Below are 14421 nucleotides of genomic sequence, written 5' to 3'. Positions count from 1 at the left end.
ATATGGCAGTTCACAGTCATCTGCCACAATAGTGCCAAATGACCCAATGCCCTCTTGTGGAATCCAAGGTGGTACTTGAAGCCAAAACACATACACATAGAACAATTAAAAAGACAACTTTTTAAAAAGTTTAATTCTGAGGGATCACAGTGTTTTTACAACTCATATCCTTTACAGCAGAGCTGAAAGTGAACTCCTCACATGGAATCTCAAAATAACAAAAAATGACAGTCCTTAAATTCCTTAAATATCTTCCAGTCATTTGAGCTTCTTCTGTTGAGAATTCTCTGTTTAGCTCTATAGCACATTTTTTTTTAATTGGACTGTTGGGTGTTTTGATGTCTAATGTCTTGAGTTCTTTATATATTCTGGATATCAACCCTCTGTCAGATGTGGGGTTGGTGAAGATCTTTTCCCATTCTATAGGTTATCTTTTGTCTTATTGACCATGTCCTTGGCCCTACAAAAGGTTCTCAGTTTCAAGAGGTCCCATTTATGAATTGTTTCTTTCACTGTCTGTGCTACTGCTGTTATATTTAGGAAGTGATCTCTGGTGCTAATGTGTTCAAGACTACTTCCTACTTTCTCTTCTAAAAGTCATAACACAAAATGTCTAAGAAATCTGGGACACCATGAAAAGACCAAACCTAAGAATAGTATGGATAGAGGAAGGAGACAAATACCAACTCAAAGGCACAGAAAATATATTCTACAAGATCATAGAAGAAAACTTTTCCAATTTAAAGAAAGAAGTGCTAAGAGGAAAATAATATATAATTACAAGAAAGTGTTTCCACGCATAGATTAGACCAGCCAAGAACTTGCTATGTACCAAAAGCTGGGCTTATATGCCTCATGCTCCTGCTTTCTCTCCCCAGTTCTGGGATTACAGATGTGAATCTTGAATTTTTGCCATGGTAATTTATTTATTTTTCTATTTTTTGTACCTTATACATAACACTAGGTTTATAATATACTTCTTATATACATTTTCAGAGTCCACTAATCTGAAATCCAGGCAGGTTCTGTGATTTTTGTTATTCCTATTGGTTTTCACTCATGTTCAAACATTTTTTTTCCTTTGGATGGGAATCATATCTGATGTTGAGGTCTATAGGTTTCTGTAAAATTATTACTTGATTTAGGATGGTGGAGTTTCCTATTGGGAAGGTTTTTTTCCCCTCTTCACTCTGTCAGCAAGACCACCTTAACCCAGTTTCAATACTCCTAATTTCTAGAGTATGAATTTCTGCAATAAATACTCTTGGCAGTGTTTGTCTTACATGACTTCTTGTAGAAATTGTGTTTCTTCAATTCCCCTTCCATTCCCCCAATGGAGAACCCTCTTTCTGTTTCCTGAAGTTGTAGGGAGGATGTGTGTAAGTTTCTATTGGGTTTACCTTTCTTCAAGATTAAAGTACTCCTGACCTCATGTTTAATGTGCCCAGGATCTCGAAAGAATGGTTATGGACTTCTCTTTGCATCTCTGTTCCATGATTGGCCTGGAAACTGGAGCCCCAATGTCTGAGGCACTGTTCATTGTCCTTGCTGTAAGAGTTGCTTTGGAGATGGGAGATAACAAAAATAATGAGCATTAGTTCTCTTGTTTTTGGGCTGTCCTCTTTTCTTCCTTCCATCCTTCTTTTCTTTTATTGCATGTTTTCAAATCTATGTTACCTAATTTGTTGTTGTAATTTTTTTGAACATAACGTTTCCTTAGGACTGCTAATCTGAGATAGCTCTCCTAATGCTTCTGCAAAAGACACCTGAAAAATTATGTCTTGGATTCTAACCTTCATCTGCTCTTAGAGCATCTAGTAGGTTTCTGTTGGAGTGCTGTAAGTCAATATCTTTCAGTGATTACTAATGCTCCCTATGATGGTCTGTTTGTCTGTTGATTGACACCAGCCAGTCTCACACAGCTGCCCAGGCATTTGATTTTGTATTTGTTGACTGCTTTGCATGGCCCCTCCAGCCCAGCCCAGCTCAGCTGCTCAGAATTTATAAACCAGACCTTTACCATGAGAACTGAGTAGCATCAGACAGCATGTGGAGCAAGATGGAGTCACAGACCCAGGTCCTCCTGTCCCTGCTGCTCTGGGTGTCTGGTGAGAATTCAAAAGTATTATAATCTTATTAGACTCATTTCCTTGTATATAAGAAATTTACAATGTGTGCTAGGACATACTAGTTTTTACACAATAATACTCTGACAATATGATATTACAAGGATATTAAATGACAATTTTCAATTGTTGCTATATTCTGTGTTTACGTATTATGCATCTTCTTTATGTACTCCTGTTGCAGGTGCCTGTGCTGATACTGTGATGACCCAGTCTCCATCCTCCCTGGCTGTGTCAGTAGGAGAGAAGGTCACTCTCAGCTGCAAGTCCAGTCAGAGTCTTTTATACAGTGAAAACCAGAAGAACTACTTGTACTGGTTCCAACAGAAACCAGGGCAATCTCCTAAACGTCTGATCTACTGGGCATCCACTCGGGACACTGGGGTCCCTGATCGCTTCACAGGCAGTGGGTCTGGGACAGATTTCACTCTCACCATCAGCAGTGTCCAGGCTGAAGACCTGGCAGATTACTACTGTCTGCAGGATTATTACCTTCCTCCCACAGTGCTTTAGCCTCCAACAAAAACCTCCTCTGAGAATCTCACCAACTGCATGCACCACACAGCCCTGGACCTGCACACTTCCCCTTTCTGCCTGAGAGCTGGTGTGCCTGAAACACTGATGGAGATAGTTTGCAGAGCCCAGCAAAATATAATGGTTTCAATGTCTCTTATGTCTTTTGGTATGAAAAACTTTCATACGATAACACAAAGGTGAACTCAGTATTATCTTTCTATCCCTTCTGTAACACATTACTCTGTGCTTGAATAGAGGGATTTATCTTTTTATAGTTCTTGAGTTCTGGTGTCCAATGTAAGAGTCTATGGGCTGAAGTGATGATGATGACAAACTGTATTTCAGTTTGGAGGCTGTGGAAAGAGTGTTTCCTATTTTTTTCTAGACCCTGGAGTGCTTTTCTAATTCCTTACTGGAGTCCATTTCTTCTGATTTTTCTTTTCTTTTCCATAAATTCTTTTAGTTTTTATTACATTTTAGTTCATTAAGTACCTTTTTCTGTGTCCATGTGAGTGTGCATTTGTGTGTTTGTGTGTATGCATGTGCATGTTTCTGGGTGCACATGTGACATGGCATAGTTGTGGAGGTCAGAGAATTTGGACTTGATTGTTTCTTTGTCATTTGGGTTGTAGGGATCAAAGTCAGGTTTATCATCAAGCTTGGTGGCAAGTGTCTTTGCCATCTGATCCATCTTGCTGCCCCTTAAAATTTTTTATTGATGTAAATTCATTGTACACAATTTTCTTAAAATGAATATTTTTCAAGTATATGATATATTTTGACCATATGCAGTAAACTTCTGCGTTTCCCCTTCCCTTTCCTGGTATCTTTTCTTCCCTTTGTCCCTCTTCTACTTTTATCTCTCTGTCTCTCATACATATACATATCCTGCCACACACACTCACACACACCCACATACACACTTATGCACATATATGCACATAGTTACACACATGTCCACATATATACACATACATAAACAATACATTCACACATACATACACACTCATGCACTCATATAGGAATATGCATTCTTAGGATCTGCAAAGGAGGGATATTGTGGTATTTGTTGCCTTTGTTTTTGGGACCACATCTCCTTCAGAAGTTTATGCATCTGATTTCCAGCTGTAGAGCTGAGATCCCTCCCTCCACTCTAACGGTGGATATAACTTTGGCTCAGCAGATGCTCCCTTCCAGTCTTTACATCTCATATCAATTAGTAGAGATTAATGCCTTTCAAGGTGAATATTTTGTGTTTCTGTGAAAACCATATGATAACTAATCATGTCCATATTCTCACTAAAAATATATTGAACACTTATTTTGAAAATATGGCAGGGAACAATTATAGGCTACATAAAATTACTGGAGAGCTCCCAATTCCTTAAAGCTGAATGGTTCTCCGAGTGATTCTGGGCAGTGAAAGCTTGAGTGGAGGTTACTAAGTTCAGAAAAGCCTCAAGTAAACCAAAAAAAATGTACTTAAACCAACAGATACAAATATCACAGAAACAGAAAATCATTAAAAATCAAGTAAAAACTGATGCCCCAAAAGGATAACAGTTCACTCAAGGATTCAACTCAAAGTTCTGAATAAGTAAAATGTTGGGTGAAGCTTTCAAAAACATGCTCATAAAATGATGAATTGCCACAAAAGATACAAACAAAAAATTCAGTCAGTTAAGGATGTAGGGAGGAAGGCTAGTGACATATAGGCAAACATAAGCAAGATGGATAAAACAATCAGCAATATGGCAGAATAACTGAATAATGGAAAAAACCACAATTGAAATGTTAAATTAAAATTTCAAAATATCAAAAACAACATTCAGTGAGAGGACACTAGCCAACTCGAGCATATGACTCTGGCAGGCCTTCTCATTCTCCTCAATTGCCTCCGCCATGTTAAAAACCATTAGATTACATTCCTGAAGCTAGCCACCAAGGTCTATTTACTTATTTGGCCAATCCCTCCTCCTGAGGCTGACTACCAAGGTCCAGATATCAAAGTATCAAAATTCAGCAACAAAAAGCCCCCATTGGCTCACCTAATTAACATGTCCATTAAGATTAAGCACCTCATCCTGACACTGGGTTATAAAACTATTATTTTCCTATGTGTTATGTCTGTCTCTCTATAAAGAGGCAGTTCTTTTTCCCTCCAGGACAAATACTCCTGCCCTCTTTTTCTCATTACATTCCCCTTCTCCCTCTTCCTCTATCTCCTGTCTTTTTCTCTTATTCCCTGTTCTTTCTCCCTCTGGCACAAATAAATCTCCGTTGTGCTGAGAATTTGGTCTTGGGGGTCCTGATTGATCCTTTTCCTTTCACACAGAACGAAGAAATCACCATAAGACTCAGTAAAATGGAAGAAAGAATATCCTGGATCAAGGTAGAAATTGAAGAAATCTAGCATTGAAATATCATTTGTTAAAAATTATCATAATTATGTCAAAGAATTCCAGCATTCGATGAAGAGACTGATACCAAGAGTTGAAAGATAGAGAAGAGCTAAGATAAAAACTAAAGACACAGGGGACATACTGAATTAAAGGAGAACAGAAAAATTCATATCTACAAAAAAATGGCAAATACAAAAAGGCATTTAGTTCACCAAAAATGTATCACCAGAGAAGAACCTATCCATGTCATAGATTGTGACTATTATGTAAAAAAATACAAAGTAAAGAGATATGTACACTATAACCAAGTTGGTTTCTATTTAGGGATGAAAGGTTGACTGAAACTCAAAAATACTACCTGCAATTCAGCACAAAGTCTTAAGAAGCAGAAATCCTGTCATCCTCTTGATTATTGCAGAACACTCATTTGAACTCAGTATATAACCCCTGAGTGAACCAGGAATAGAAGGGTCATTCCTGATTATAACTAAGAATATAGGGTACAGTTAGTGGCATATGCAGCCCTCTCTGCAGCTTCTGCTGGAAGAAATCAGAATATTGGTTTCTATTGTCAGCACTAAGACAGACAAAGTCAACTGTTCATTTTCTTTCAATATTGGAGCATGTCGTTATGGAGATAGATATTTTTGGTTGACAATTATTGGTTGACCCTTAGCCAGACTATTTTTATTGAAAACACCAAAGTACCAAACAGTGCACAGACATCTGATAGCTCACACTGTTCTGTGAAAGACATGAAGATATAGGAGCACTATGATGGGTTCTTTGAGGAGTTCTTTACTGATGTTGAACCAACATGCTAGTGGAGATGAATTTCTGCAACATCCTGGAAGCCCACATATTGGGGAACATGTATGTCAAGTTTCTCCTTGAAGAGTATATTGAGTCGGTTGTGAAGGAGTTGAATAAACCTTGGTTTAATAGGCAGCCGAACCACACACAGATGTCCTATGTGTCCAACTTCAGAAAAGCATGCTGGCTCCAGTTTGAAATGGGAGAGTGCACAAGAGAGGCTTCTGCAACTTCATGTACCTGAAGCATCCCTAGAGAGTTAAGGGAGCTGTGTGGGTGCCAGCTCAAGAAGTATAGATCTAGGTTACCATCCCTGCCATTTCATTACTGATCCAGAGACTGGGGCCTGGTAGCAGCAGAGGTAGTGGAGAAAGAGAGAATGACATATCTGGGCAATTCTGAACCAAGCTATTTTTTACTGTGTGTTTCCTAGAGAGTGTTGGAGTTGATTGAGATGCCAGTTCACAATGGGCTTAAAAACTAATAATACTAGCAACCAAACAAAAATGGGTTTCTGAAAGAAATGTGTAATGACACAGTAAAACAATATAAAATAAAAACAAAGCTTATGAATGATAAAAATATCATTATAATTATACTAAGTGGGAAAAAACAGAGCACATTGCTTCACAAATCTGAAAAGAAAAACGGGTACATGCCCACTCTCTCATTCTTACTCAATGTAATGCTCAAACCTCAGTTATAGAAAAAGGCAAGAGGGAGATATAAAAGTAATATAGGTAGTAAATGAAGAAGTCAAGTTACAACAATATGCTCTTATACTTAAAAGACTCACAAAATTCAACCTGAAACCTCTTGGACCTGAAAATGCTTTCAGCAAAGAGCAGGATATAAATGAAGAGCACTATATAAAATGAACATACAAAAATCAGTAGCTTTTTTATGTAATAGTAAGAAATGTACTAAGAATGAAGTCAGGGATATATTCCATTCACAACTTCAAAATAAAATACCTAGGAACCAGTTTAATCATGGAAGTTAAAGATCCCTACAGTGGAATCACTGGGATGTTTAATAATGAAGTTGAAGAAGATAGAGAATGGAAAGATCTTCCACACTCACCAACAGAGAAAGCCATGCAGGCTGTGGTAACAGTGTGATACAAGAATGCAATCCACACCAATATTCCAGGGACATATCCCACAGAGTTGGAAAAGCAATAGTGAAAATCTCACTAACATCCACTGAAGTGAGTGTTGCTGTGTTCAGTTGTGCAGTAACTTAAGCACCTCTTGCTTTGAATTACACGGAAAAGGTGAAGCTCTGTGTGTGTGTGTGCATCACTCTTTTAATCAGTAGAAGAAAAGAAAATAATGAGTTTAATGTTGGCTCAGTTTTGGAGGTTCTGCTCCATGGGAGGAAGGTTCTGTGTGAGTCTGTAGTGAGGTAGCACATCAGGACAGGAGTCTGTGAAGACAAGCTGAGCACTTTGTGGATAGGAAAGAGGAGGTGATCACAGGCACACAGTTCCCCCCATGAGCACAGAGTTAGTGACCTCACACCTTCCCAGTGGCCCTGAATTCATTCTTGTTCCACCACCAAACAGAACAACAGCCTGGAGAGCAAGGCTTTACTACATAGGCCTTCTGGCGAGAGTCAAGCTGCAATGTGCTTCGGTCCTTCATTCGGAAGGACTGAGTTTTACTCAGTCCCTTCAAGTAAAATGATACCATTCAAGGAAATTAGGGTCTGAGACATTTCTATCTGTCAAATACCTGGACACAGAAATGTTCATGTTCCATAGAGAAGGGAAATGCTGATTGTGAATGAGTCTCTTTTCCCAGCTAACCTAAGTTTTTTTTTTGAAGCTGTAGAACTGTGGTATGCTGAGGGTCCAGAGTGATACTAAGTCCAGCATCATTATTTGCCCTGGGTTTCATATTAGAGTCATGGCCTGGATATCTGACACTCTGTCAACAGCCTAAGCTGGGACTCCTAAACTGGATTCTGACTGACAGGAATTGTGGATTATGAGGAGGTGTTACTGGTTACAGGGTTAAATGTTCCTCCATTTGTGAAGGCTTCATGTGGACTCAGCACTGTCTTTAGAGGAAGAAGGCAGAGACCTGTCTTACACTCCGTGATGCCTGTTCACTCTAAGTTAGGTTTCCAGACTCCTTCTTCATTTGAAACTCACAGCTCACTGTCTCTTCTGCTCCTGATGACATTTAGATTAAAGCCTCTTAGTGGAAGCAACTTCCCCTTAATCCAAAGCAGGACACATTCTTCTTTCTCAACCGTATTAAATTCTATTGTTTTCTCTTGTTGAGAAGTATCACAATGCAAAATATACTGTTATGATATACAAAAAATTAGTTTAGGCTAGAGAGATAGGTGAGTGGATAAGAGCCCTTCCTGGTCTTGCTGTGGACATAGGCTTAATTCTCAGCATCCATATGGCAGTTCACAGTCATCTGCCACAATAGTTTCAAATGACCCAATGCCCTCTTATGGAATCCAAGGGCAAGAGTTGCAAATGATACTTGAAGCCAAAACACATACACATAGAACAACTAGAAAGACAACTTTTTAAAAAGTTTAATTCTGAGGGATCACAGTGTTTTTACAACTCATATCCTTTACAGCAGAGCTGAAAGTGAACTCCTCACATGGAACCTCAAAATAACAAAAAGTGACAATTCCAAAAGGCCAGCCAAAAAGTCAACTGGGATACCCCACTTAGAACACTCTAGGGAATCCTTTGCTAACTCTAACTGTCACAGGGTGACACAAGAGCAGGTGTCCTTTGAGCACCAAGTCAAGCTTCTCTGAGCTGTTTTGCATATTGAGACTTTAACCACAGTGCAGACTGCTCAAAGTATTTTTAAAGGAAGCTTGCTGGTGCCCGAGGAACAGCTTCTAGTCCAGGTCTCAGAGATGGGGTCAGCTGCTCTCTTGGTGTGGGTACTGCTGCTCTGGGTTCAGGTGAGAGGATACAGTGTTGGGAACATCCCTTGTAACTCTGGTTGTTTTTCCTGCCTTGATGTCCTGACCATTGAAATTATGGCATTTAATTAGTGTTAAGTTTCCCTTTTATTTTATGACCTCCCAGAGTGTAGCTCATGATTGCTCTTACAGATTCCACACACATGATGATTTTACACTGGGGTGCTTTTAGTATATCTGTGACAGCCAGGTGTGTTTATTATTTGTGACTCCACTGGCAACATAGTGCTGACCCAGTCTCCAGCTTCAATGCCTGTGTCTCTAGGGCTGAGGGCCACCATCTCTTGCAGGGCCAGCAAGAGTGTCACTTCATCTGCCAATAGTTATACACACTGGTACCAACAGAAACAAGGGCATCCCCAAACTCCACATCTATGGAGCATCCAACCTAGCATCTGTTGTCCCTGCCAGGTTCAGTGGCAGTGGGTCTGGGACAGACTTTACCCTCATCAATCTGTGGAGGCTGATGATACTGCAACCTATCACTGTCAGCAGAGTAAGGAGTTTCCTCCCACAGTGCTCCAGGGCTAAACAAAAACTTCCTGGAGTTGTTGTTCACTGTCAGCCTTTTATATTATACAAAATATAACATGAAATTTTGTCCTTTTAATTTCCATGATCCCCCTTATATACTATGGGAAGCACATGATTAACTGCAGGAGACTTTGGATTTGTAAGACTCCAGTCTCCTTGTGCCCAACCTGAATGATCAGCAGTAAATGACATGAAGCACAACCTGAGCTCACTGCAGCTGTCACAAAGCAAAGTACAGAGTTTAGCAAAGATCGAGAGCACATGACAACTTTTTAGACACTGACAGGGCAGAGTTACTCATCTGTCATATTCTTGACCTTGAGATTGGGAACTTTCTCAACCTACACACTGTTTGTTTCTCTCTTATGATAGTGTGTTAGCAGTTTACATGGAAGATCTAAAAATGCTCATCAGAAATAATTCAATATTTTGTTCATGAAAAGTAGATGTATAAAATTATATAATTAATGCAAAATAAAAGGGAAGTACATATTACTTAAAATGCTTATTTAATTTTCAATAATATTCTTGGCTTAATGCTAAAACATTAATGTCAGATAACTATTTTCCTTTGTATATAAAATGCCATGAGCTGCTTTGTAAGGAGTTGATTAATAATACATAATTTGAGAAACTGTCCCCATGCACAGATTAGATCAGCCTAGAACTTGCTATGTACCCAAAGCTGGCCTCAAACACCTCATGTTCCTTCTCTCTCTCCCCAGTTCTGGGATTACAGATGTGAATCTTGACTTTTTGCCATGACAATTTCTTTCTTTCTTTCTTTCTTTCTTTCTTTCTTTCTTTCTTTCTTTCTTTCTTTCTTTCTTTCTTTCTTTCTTTCTCTATTTCTTGTACCTTATAAGTAACACTAGGATTATAATATACTTCTTATGTATACTTTCAGAGTCCACTAATCTGAAGTCCATTCAGGTTCTGTGATTTCTGTTATTGCTATTGGTTTTCATTTATGTTCAAACATTTTTTTTCCCTTTGGTTGGAAGCAATCTCTGATGTCGAGTTCTACAGGTTTCTATAAAATTGTTAATTGATTTAGGATGGTGGAGTTCTTTTCTGGGACGGTTTTTTTCCCTGCTCACTCTGTCAGCAAGACCACCTTAACCCAGTTTCAATACTGCTAATTTCTAAATTATCCTAGAATATGAATTTCTACAATAAATACTCTTGGCAGTGTTGGTCTTCTATGACTTCTTGGAGGAATATTGTTTCTTTCATTCCCCTCCATCCCCCCAATGGAGAGCACTTTTTCTATTTCCTGAAATTGTAGGGAGGATACATGTTAGTTTCTGTTGGGTTTACCTTACTTCAAGATTAAAATTCCCCTGATCTCAGGTTTAATGTCCCCAGGATCTCCAAAAAACGGTTATGGACTTCTCTTTGCATCTCTCTTCCATATTTGGCCCAGAATCTGGAGTCCAAATGTCTGAGGCACTGTTCATTGTCCTTACTGTAAGAGTTGCTGTGGAGATTGGAGATAACAAAAACAATGAGCATTAGCTCTCACACTTTTTGGCTTTCGTCTTTTCTGCCTTCTATCCTTCCTTTTTTTATTGCATGTTTTCAAATCTATGTTACCTAATTTGTTGTTGTAATTTTTTTGAACATAACATTTCCTTAGGACTGCTAATCTGAGATAGCTCTCCTAATGTTTCTGCAAAAGTCACCTGAAAAATTATGTCTTGGATTCTAACCTGCATCTGCTATTAGAGCACCTAGTAGATTTCTGTTGGAGTGCTGTAAGTCACTATCTTTCAGAGATTGATCATGCTCCCTATGATGGTATGTTTGCCTGTTGATTGACACTAGCCAGTCTCACACACACTGCCCAGGCATTTGATTTTGCATTTGCTGACTGCTTTGCATGCCCCCACCCACACAGTCCAGCCCAGCTGCTCAGAATTTATAAACCAGACCTTTACCATGAGAACTGAGTAGCATCAGACAGCATCGGGAGCAAGATGGAATCACAGACCCACGTCCTCATGTCCCTGCTGCTCTGGGTGTCTGGTGAGAATTCAAAAGTATTATAATCTTTTTAGAATCTTTTCTTTGTATATAAGAAATTGACAATGTGTGCTAGGACATAATAGTTCTTACACAATAATACTCTGACAATATGATATTACAAGGATATTAAATGACAAATTTCAACTGTTACTACATTATCTGTTTGCATATTATGCATCTTCATTATGTGTTCCTGTTGCAGGTGCCTGTGCAGATATCCTGATGACCCAGTCTCCATCTTCCCTGGCTGTGTCAGTAGGAGAGAAGGTCACCATCAACTGCAAATCCAGTCAGAGTCTTTTATACAGTAAAAACCAAAAGAACTACTTGAACTGGTACCAGCAGAAAACAGGGCAATCTCCTAAACTGCTGATCTACTATGCATCCACTCGGGACACTGGGGTCCCTGATCGCTTCACAGGCAGTGGGTCTGGGACAGATTTCACTCTCACCATCAGCAGTGTCCAGGCTGAGGACCTGGCAGATTACTACTGTCAGCAGGGTTATGATTATCCTCCCACAGTGCTTCAGTCTCCAACAAAAACCTCCTCTGAGAGTCTCACCAGCTGCCTATACCACACATAGCCCTGGACCTGCACACTTCCCCCTTCTGCCTGAGAACTGCTATGCCTGAAACACTGATGGAGAAGTTTGCAGAGCCCAGTAAAATATAATGGTTTCAATGTCTCTTATGTCTTTTGGTATGAGAAATCTTTATATGATAAAACAAAGGAGAACTAAATATTATCTTTTGTAGCTGAAGTTTTTCTGTGTCCCGGCCTGCTGGCAGATGGGACATATCTCTCCCACTAGCGTCCCCTAAGTAAACACACAGAGGTTTATATTAATTAAACTGTTTGGTCATTAGCTCAGGCATACCACTGACTAGCTCTTACATTTAAACTAACCCATAATTCTTGTGTATGTTTAGCCACGTGGATAGGTACCTTTTCCCAGTTCTGCCTTCACATCTTGCTTCTCCTGGTGTCTACTGACTCAGCCTTCCTCTTCCAAGAATTCTCCTTGTCTGTTTTTCCTGCCTATACTTCCTGCCTGGCTACTGGCCAATCAGTGTTTTATTTATCAACCAAGCAGAGCAACACATTCACAGCATACAGAGTGACATCCACAGCAATCTTTCTATCTCTTCTATAACACATTAGCACAAACTCTGTTGCTTGAATATGAGGGATTTATCTTTTTATACTTCTGGTGTCCAACACAAGAGTCTATGGGCTGAAGTGATGATGATGACAAACTGTATTTCAGTTTGGAGGCTGTGGAAAGAGTGTTTCCTATTTTTTTCTAGACTCTGGAGTGCTTTTCTAATTCCTTACTGGAGCCCATTTCTTCTGATTTTTCTTTTCTTTTCTATAAATTCTTTTACTTTTTGTTACATTTTAGTTCATTAAGCACCTTTTTCTGTGTCTATGTGAGTGTGCATTTGTGTGTTTGTGTGTATGCCTGTGCATGTTTCTAGGTGCACATGTGACACAGCATAATTGTGGAGGTCAGAGGACATTTGGACTTGATTGTTTCTTTGTCATTTGGGTTGTAGGGATCAAGCTCAGATTTGTCATCAAGCTTGGTGGCAAGTGTCTTTGCCATCTGATCATCTTGCTGCCCCTTAAAATTTTTTATTGATGTAAATTCATAGTACATATTTTTCTTAACAGTAACGTTTTTCAAGTATATCATATATTTTGACCATGTGCAGTAACCTTCTATGTTTCTCCTTCCCTTTCCTGCTATCTTTTCTTCCCTTAGTCCTTCTTCTACTTTTATCTCTCTCTCATACATATACATTCACCCATGCATGCATATCCTGCCACACACACTCACACACACCCACATACACACTTATGCACATATAAGCACATAGATACACACATATCCACATACATACACATACATGAACAATGCATTCACATATATATGTGTGTGTGTGTGTGTGTGTGTGTGTGTGTGTACATACATACATACATACATACATACTCATGCACTCTTACAAAATATACATACTTAGGATCTGCAAAGGAGGGAAATTGTGATATTTTTTGCCTTTGTTTCTGGGGTCACATCTCCTTCAGAAGTCTATGCATCTGATTTCCAACTGTGGAGCTGAGATCCCTCCCTTCACTCTAATGGTGGATATAACTTTGTGTCAGCAGATGCTCCCTTCCAGTCTTTACATCTTATGTCAATTAGTAGAGATTAGTTTTTGAGGGGAATATTTTGTGTTTCTCTGCAAACCATACGATAACTAATCATGTCCATAATCTCATTAAAAATATTATTGAACACTTATTTTGGAAATATTGCAGGGAACAAGTGTGCTACAGACTACATAAAATTGCTGGAGATCTCCCAATTCCTTAAAGCTGAATGGTTCTCTGAGTGATTTTGGGCAGTGAATCCTTGAGTGAGGTTGCTAAGTTTAGAAAAGCCTCAAAGCCGGGCGGTGGTGGCGCACGCCTTTAATCCCAGCACTTGGGAGGCAGAGCCAGGCGGATCTCTGTGAGTTCGAGGCCAGCCTGGGCTACCAAGTGAGTTCCAGGAAAGGCGCAAAGCTACACAGAGAAACCCTGTCTCGAAAAACAAAAACAAAAAAAAAAATAGAAAAGCCTCAAACCAAAAAATGTGCTTAAACCAACAGATACAAACCATACCACAGAGGCAGAAAATAATTAAAAATCAAGTAAAAACTGATGCCCCAAAAGTATAATAATTCACTCAAGGATTCAACTCAAAGATCTGAATAGGTAAAATGTTGGGTTAAGATGTCAAAAATAGCCTTCCTTGCCCCAGACCCCATCCCTGGGCACCAGCCACTCCAGGGAAGACCTGCCCAACTTGGCCCCAGGTTCTGGCCACCGGGCAGGTTCCCTGCTAGCCGCACCTGGAAGGATCCCCTTCTCCAAGACCCCTGGCAGACCCTGCAGTCTCCACGCCCTGCCCCCACGCCCATCCGCCTGAGCCCCAAGCCTCTTCCTGAGACTTAGAGGCCGGCCCCCAGCTCCCATCTTGCTCCGGAC

General features: G+C 39.6%; 1 pseudogene and 2 gene segments (V, D, J or C); all 3 read left to right on the top strand.

Moving 5' to 3' along the window:
• The first annotated feature begins 2059 nt into the window (after nucleotides 1-2059).
• Nucleotides 2060-2639, top strand: LOC128099660 (immunoglobulin kappa variable 4-1-like). The segment is given in 2 exon segments: nucleotides 2060-2108; nucleotides 2311-2639. Coding segments are annotated over 2 exon segments (378 nt in total).
• A 2921-nt stretch (nucleotides 2640-5560) lies between these two features.
• On the top strand, nucleotides 5561-6188 carry LOC128099659 (splicing factor U2AF 35 kDa subunit-like; annotated as a pseudogene).
• Nucleotides 6189-11316: 5128 nt separating this feature from the next.
• LOC128099658 (immunoglobulin kappa variable 4-1-like) lies at nucleotides 11317-11971 on the top strand. The segment is given in 2 exon segments: nucleotides 11317-11386; nucleotides 11589-11971. Coding segments are annotated over 2 exon segments (432 nt in total).
• Nucleotides 11972-14421: the final 2450 nt, after the last annotated feature.

The sequence above is a fragment of the Peromyscus californicus genome, unplaced genomic scaffold (genome assembly GCF_007827085.1).
Source record: "Peromyscus californicus insignis strain IS unplaced genomic scaffold, ASM782708v3 Scaffold_6__1_contigs__length_162567912, whole genome shotgun sequence".
Taxonomy (NCBI): domain Eukaryota; kingdom Metazoa; phylum Chordata; class Mammalia; order Rodentia; family Cricetidae; genus Peromyscus; species Peromyscus californicus.
Note: the sequence above shows the minus strand (reverse complement) of the source record. Positions and strands in the feature narration are given on the sequence as shown.